The following is a 6959-nucleotide window of genomic DNA, read 5'->3' as shown; positions in this document are numbered from 1 at the left end:
AGGTTGTGCATCTTTTTTTTTCAGTTGACGTGGTGAAACAGTACAGGAATGCTTCTCAGAAAGCAAGTCCAGAGTTTTCTAGAACCTTTTCTAGAGTTCCCTTGTCCCTGTGCCAAATTTTTACTAACAATTGGCCCAGCTTCAAAAGCTCAAGCAGTGTCTAACACATTAGAACACATGACCAAAACCTGCCTACAAATCGTCACTACTTTGGCCAGCCCTATCAACACCTGAAATACAGCTCATTCCTGAAGCTCTTTGAAGAGGAGGGCACTTTGCTGAGACTAGACGGGAGCTGAGGCAGAGGAGAAAAGTGCAGAGCAGAGCCATGAAGATTATCTTGGATCTCCTTCTGCTTCTGCTCATCATCATTTATTCCTACTTGGAATCTCTGGTGAAGGTCTTCATTCCCAGGAGGAGAAAATCTGTGGCTGGAGAGATTGTTCTCATTACAGGAGCCGGGCATGGAATAGGCAGGCAGACTGCCTATGAATTTGCAAAACAGAAGAGCAGACTGGTTCTGTGGGATATTAATAAGGTACTGGATTCATCTGCCCATCTTTTAAAGTTAACCACCAGGGAGGGCCCATACAAGTGAGATGGGTGTTTTTAAATTTATTTGACTTAGCATTTGCTTATTTTGGTATTTTTCTTGTTCAAAGTGTGTTAACTACATTTCCTAGAGCCTTACTCTACACATGCATCAGGATGGTTTGATGGAAACTTCACTGAGACCTTAGCAGTGATTTTTGTGTCCTGATATGCTGGTTTGATAACAGATTCAGGAGCCAGGCTACTTCCAAACTGTTTAAGTTGAACGATCACTTAATTTCTCCCAGCCTCAGTTTCCTTGTCTCTGAAATGGGGATAACAGTTCACAGGATGGGTTAAGAACAGGTGTTAACACACTACAGCCAGTGGGCCAGACTTGCTCCCAGAGCAGCCTGTTGAGCTAGGGATGTATTTTTTAAAGGGCTGTCCAGGCAAAAACCAGATGGAAAACAAAGAACATGTAACAGAATCTCTTGGTGCCCAATTCTCACATGCACAGAACCCTAATATGTTTACCATCTGGCTCTTAACAGAAAGAAAGACTAAACAAATTACTATTTAAGTGCTTAAAACAATGCCTGGCTATAGGAAATGTTGGTCATGTTTAATACACTTCCATGAAGAGCATCAGACTTTTTCTTGGGCATTTTTGTTTTTTTTGCTATTGATATTTGTAAACACTAAATTAACTACTCACAACTGAAATCTTGTATCATTTTCCCTAAACTTTTGCTTTGTTCTTATTTTTAAAATTTTTTCGCTGCACCACATGGCATGCAGAATTCTAGTTCCCCCACCAGGAATTGAACCCATGCCCCTTGCTTTGGAAGTACTGACTCTTAACTACTGGAACACCAGGATCCAGGGTACCTCCTAAACTTTTGAATTCTGACTCGGCCATGCAAATATTCACAGAAAAAATGCTTGCAGAATTTTAGGATAGGAAAAAAAATATCCAGTTTTTTTTTTTTTTTTTTTTTTTGAGAGTTAGTGTTTCTACAAATCACAGTGAGACTTTAGTTGCCATATGTTAATGTTCTTTGCCAACATGTCTAACTGGCACCTATTTTCTTAAGACCTTCAGAAATGTCTTTTGAATTTAGAAAACTTGTTCTCTGGTTCTTTCTATTTAGTAAATAATATTACATTACACACAAAAAATTGATATATTTTTGTATAACAGATATGAGCACTTAAGATAAGCTGATTCACATAAAAGTTATTTGGCATCAGTTTGGTCCTTGAAAAGATTTCAATACACTTTCAAGAAAAGGACAAGAATTTACAAATTGAGAAAATAACTGCTTGCTGTTCTCAGGTGTTTATCAAAAAAATAAATAAATAAGTATAAATTCATGAGAAGGGCTTGATGAAATTTAAACTCTGGATCCCTCCAGATGTATATTTTGGGAGAAAGACCTGACATCATTTATGCATTTTTTAAATCCCAATGATAAGAAGGAAAAATGCCTTATTTAAGATTCTGCCTGAATGATAGGTCACCTAGCCTCACAGGGTCTCTTTGAGCCCTTGCATTTTTATGGTTGAACATTTAAGATATTACATGATTCACTCTAAGGCTGTAAGTGTAATCCAAATCTCCTTTAACTATCAACTGTCTTTCTGTTATGCTGGCTTCTTTTGCCTTACACAACAAGTCATGTTAACAGTTTATTCACATTAAATCTGAACTGTGACAAGTGGAGTTCACACCACACGCTGGAGTTGAAGCAAGAATTTTGCTTATGAAGACAAGACATTACATCTTGCAGTTTTCTAGCTCAGCATCTGATGAAAACTTAGATTACTAATAGCTCTCGACTGACCTTAACTCTAGAGATAAAAGAGTGTCATCTTGTAATCTGCAATGAACAAGCTCCCAGCTAAAACCCAAATAGTGAGTCTCCTGACCTCCTTCTTTATACTTCTGAAACTCCTCAGAAATCTGTGAGGGACAATGACCTTGGATGAAGGATATATACTTTTTCCTTCCATGCAAACCACTTAACTCTGCCTATTATTATTGCTTCATATTATTAGTCATCCCTACTGGAAAAGCAAAACCACCCAACACTCACTCGGGGATAGCCCCAAATAACAACCACACTACTAACCTCCCAACATGCCAAAAGGGCTTTCAAGACATCTTGACTCTTCATCACAGAGAAGAGCTAACAAATTCTGAAAGGAAAAAGCATAATTTTAAATACTTTATAATCTTCTTTATGAAATTCAACAGATGTCAGAACTTGAAAAGAATGCTAATTTTCCAGAAATGCAGGTTAAGAAGCATCAGGGTGACTTTATTTTAGGAAAGAGGTCTTTGAATTTAGGCTGAAAATGAGTTCCTCTGTCTCTATGTCCTGGAGTTACGAGCAAAGCAGTTACATAGACAAGAATCCATCCCATGTCATTTGCTCATTTTTACTCCAGGACACCTAAAGAACATAATCTTACGGCCCTGGAATTAGTAGCATAGTCTCTCCATGAAAGATTTTCTCAAATAAGGATCCTTCTTCCTCCTTCCTTTCTAGAGGATTAAAGCAAGATTGTCGAGAAAAGTCTGATGGGCAGAGGTATATAGTTTAAAATTACCACTAATTTAGAATTTATGTTTTACTGTCTATTACATAATTGGTGCTCAACAAATATATGGTAAATATACTGTTGATTTTTCTTTTCTTCTCCATACTCAAACATCTCCCTTCATGACACCACAAAGAGCAGTATCTTTCAAGCATGTTCTTTATGAGAATACAGCTTAACAAGGTGGAAACACACGAGACAAATATGAGCCTTCCCCGGCAGAAAAGCCGGGTTGTGACCTCTGCAGATTAGTCAAGCAGTGTCTCTCATGAAATTTGCTCACAAACAAGGAGGAAATTCTGTTTCAATTTTTTTTCTTTTTTTTTTGGCTGCACGGGCTTTTGTTGCAGCAAGCTTTCTCTAGTTTTGGTGGGATTTCTCTACTTGTGACACACGGGCTTCGTTGCTCCACAGCATGTGGGATCTTAGTTCCCCAACCAGGGATTGAACCTGTGTCCCCTGCATTGGAAGGCAGATTCTTAACCATGGGAGCACCAGGGAAGTCCTCTGAATTTTAATCTTTGAAAAAATTTAATCTCAGCTATTTTCTACCTCCCTGTTGTCTACTCACTGACCTACACCTTTCAGAATTTGTTTTTTCCCAATTACAGCATGGTGTTGAGGAAACTGCAGCAGAATGCAGAAAACTAGGGGCCACTACACACGTGTTTGTGGTAGACTGCAGTAACAGAGAAGAGATTTATAGCTCCGTAAACCAGGTGAGACTCCAGGATACAAATTTCTTCCCATGGTTTTATGTCCCTTTACGTGGAATATGAAAAGGTTCTTTATGACAGCCTAATTTAAATTCGATTTTTTTTTTTTAGCCTCTGCTAACTGAGGTAGCTGTGTTTACAAGGAAGGACATACACTTTTTTCTTCCATATGATCCACTCAACTCTGCCTATTATTATTGTTTTGTATTATTAGTCAATTTCATTCTGATCAGAAGTTCGAGCAATAGTACAGAGTGAAAGAACAAAGATTTATCACCAGGGAAAAGGATCATGTTCTAGTCTTCCTTTTAGTCCTATCACCTTTACAGAAGTTCCTTTGTTTTTTCCTTTAATTATTTTTCTTTGGGATTTTATGTTGGTGCCAAACTAATCTTCTATAGAAAATGTATATTAATTATAATAACAATGCTTAAGAGTAAATATCAAATACATTAGACCAAGCATGTTGATAGACATTTTCACCCTTTAATCCCTACAATAACTCTATAAACCTCATTTGACTGATGAGCAAATTGAGATTCAAAGAGGTGAAATCAAAGGTCATGTAGCTAGCAGGTGGAGAAGCCAAGATTACCCAATTAGCACTTTAAAAACATTTGGTAAGAACAGATATGTCAGACCAAGTTCATGTAGCCAGTACACATGACCTAGGTGGGGAAACTAGGATTACTCAACTAACAGTTTTTAAATGTTTGATTAGAACTGATGTATCAGTTAATCAACAAAACACTAATTTCACTTTATTGGTAAGTTACCAAAAAAAAAAAAAAATCTATGATGTACTAGGTACTGAAATTTAGCTGTTAAAAAACCAGTTTATCCCAGTTTTATGATAGTGTTCCTTTTGTAACCACACTTTGGGCTAATGCTCTTTTCCCCTTGAACTCTCAGCGATCTCATCAACTAGAATAAAGAATCTGATCCCTGGATGATATTAGTCCCAAAACTTTGAGTTTCTATAATACATCCAATGAGCTTTCTATTTCTAATGCACCCAATGACTGTTCTTTCTATTTCAAAAGGTAAAGAAAGAAGTTGGTGATGTAACCATCGTGGTGAATAACGCTGGGGCAATATATCCAGCTGACCTTCTTAGTACAAAGGATGAGGAGATCACCAAAACTTTTGAGGTCAACATCTTAGGACATTTTTGGGTGAGTGTGAGTCAGAAACATCCCTAGGTTGTGCATGTTTGACAACTTCTCTTAAGGTACATGAAATTCATAATTGAGTTCACGTCCTTCTGGATGGACAACTGCAGCCATGAAATTAAAAGACACTTACTCCTTGGAAGGAAAGTTATGACCAACCTAGACAGCATATTCAAAAGCAGAGACATTACTTTGCCAACAAAGGTCCGTCTAGTCAAGGCTATGGTTTTTCCTGTGGTCATGTATGGATGTGAGAGTTGGACTGTGAAGAAGGCTGAGCGCCGAAGAATTGATGCTTTTGAACTGTGGTGTTGGAGAAGACTCTTGAGAGTCCCTTGGACTGCAAGGAGATCCAACCAGTCCATTCTGAAGGAGAACGGTCCTGGGTGTTCTTTGGAAGGAATGATGCTAAAGCTGAAACTCCAGTACTTTGGCCACCTCATGCGAAGAGTTGACTCATTGGAAAAGACTCTGATGCTGGGAGGGATTGGGGGCAAGAGGAGAAGGGGATGACAGAGGATGAGATAGCTGGATGGCATCACTGACTCGATGGACGTGAGTCTGAGTGAATTCTGGGAGTTGGTGATGGACAGGGAGGCCTGGTGTGCTGTGATTCATGGGGTTGCAAAGAGTCGGACACGACTGAGCGACTGAACTGAACTGAACTGAACTAAAAACAACAATCATCAAATATTGGTGTCTCTGACAGAAGGCGTTGTGGCATGCTGCAGTTCATGGGGTCGCAAAGAGTCAGACACAACTTGGCAACTGAATAACAACTGACAGAAGGGCACAGGGTTCAAGGAAACACAACTCACCAGAATGTAGGCTAGTTAGTCTGTTTCATCCACCAGTACCTACACAAAGCCTGGTACGTACTAGGCACGCAAAAAGAATATTGGGTTGGCCAAAATGTTCGTACTGGTTTTGCCAGCTGATGGCAAATCCGAATGAACTTTTTAGCCAACCGGATATTTGTGGCACTTTTCTAAGGATAGGGCTTCCCTGGCAGCTTAAACAGTAGAGCATCTGCCTGCAGTGCAGGAGGCCCGGGTTCCATCCCTGGATTGGGAAGATCCCCTGGAGAAGGAAATGGTAACCCACTCCAGTATTCTAGTCTGGAGAATCCCATGGACAGAGGAGCCTAGCGAGCTTCAGTCCATGGCATCGCAAAGAGCTGGACGTGACTGAGCAACTAACACTTGTTTGTTTTGTTTGCTAAGGATTGTCAGTGTATGTCTTTTCGGTGCTTTAGAGAAAATACATATTGTGTACATTCCCTTGTGACCTTATGTCATGGAATTGTAGAATAGAAAGGACAAAGAGCTCCCTACTTGCGTTATATAGGAGTCGGAGACTATTTTAAATGGAAATCTGGAACAAGGTCTACATCAGGTTGGAGCTTAGAGATATGGCTCTACAGACCTCTTAAGATTGGTTGGTTTTGTGAGAGACGGAAATGTGCCTTTGTAGAGAACATTTATATGAATTAATCTTCCAGAGCCTCAGTGTTAGTGCGGAACCTAGGACAGAGCTGGATTCCAGGAGACAGAAGAAAAAAGAGATATTTTTCCTCATTTTCCAAAATCCTTTACATATGCTAATGATAATGAATTATTATTTCCACTGAACTACGAAGAGACTCCATGCATTCACTCTCTATCAGTTCAGTTCAGTCGCTCAGTCGTGTCCGACTCTTTGTGACCCCATGAATCGCAGCACACCAGGCCTCCCTGTCCATCACCAACTCCTGGAGTTCATTCAGACTCACGTCCATCGAGTCAGTGATGCCATCCAGCCATCTCATCCTCTGTCATCCCCTTCTCCTCCTGCCCCTAATCCCTCCCAGCATCAGAGTCTTTTCCAATGAGTCAACTCTTTGCATGAGGTGGCCAAAGTATTGGAGTTTCAGCTTCAGCATCATTCCTTCCAA

General features: G+C 39.7%; 1 protein-coding gene across 1 annotated transcript in view; it reads left to right on the top strand.

The window, feature by feature from the left end:
* Positions 1-201: 201 nt before the first annotated feature.
* The window catches only part of HSD17B13 (hydroxysteroid (17-beta) dehydrogenase 13), a 20106-nt gene continuing 13348 nt past the window's right edge, over positions 202-6959 (top strand). The window contains exons 1-3 of the mRNA XM_010833782.1: positions 202-538; positions 3750-3857; positions 4898-5029. Of these exons, the coding sequence (XP_010832084.1) occupies positions 329-538; positions 3750-3857; positions 4898-5029 (450 nt within the window). The 5' untranslated portion in view covers positions 202-328. The remainder of the gene's footprint in view (positions 539-3749; positions 3858-4897; positions 5030-6959) is intronic.

The sequence above is a fragment of the Bison bison genome, unplaced genomic scaffold, assembly GCF_000754665.1.
Source record: "Bison bison bison isolate TAMUID 2011002044 unplaced genomic scaffold, Bison_UMD1.0 scf7180017863888, whole genome shotgun sequence".
NCBI lineage: Eukaryota > Metazoa > Chordata > Mammalia > Artiodactyla > Bovidae > Bison > Bison bison.
Note: the sequence above shows the minus strand (reverse complement) of the source record. Positions and strands in the feature narration are given on the sequence as shown.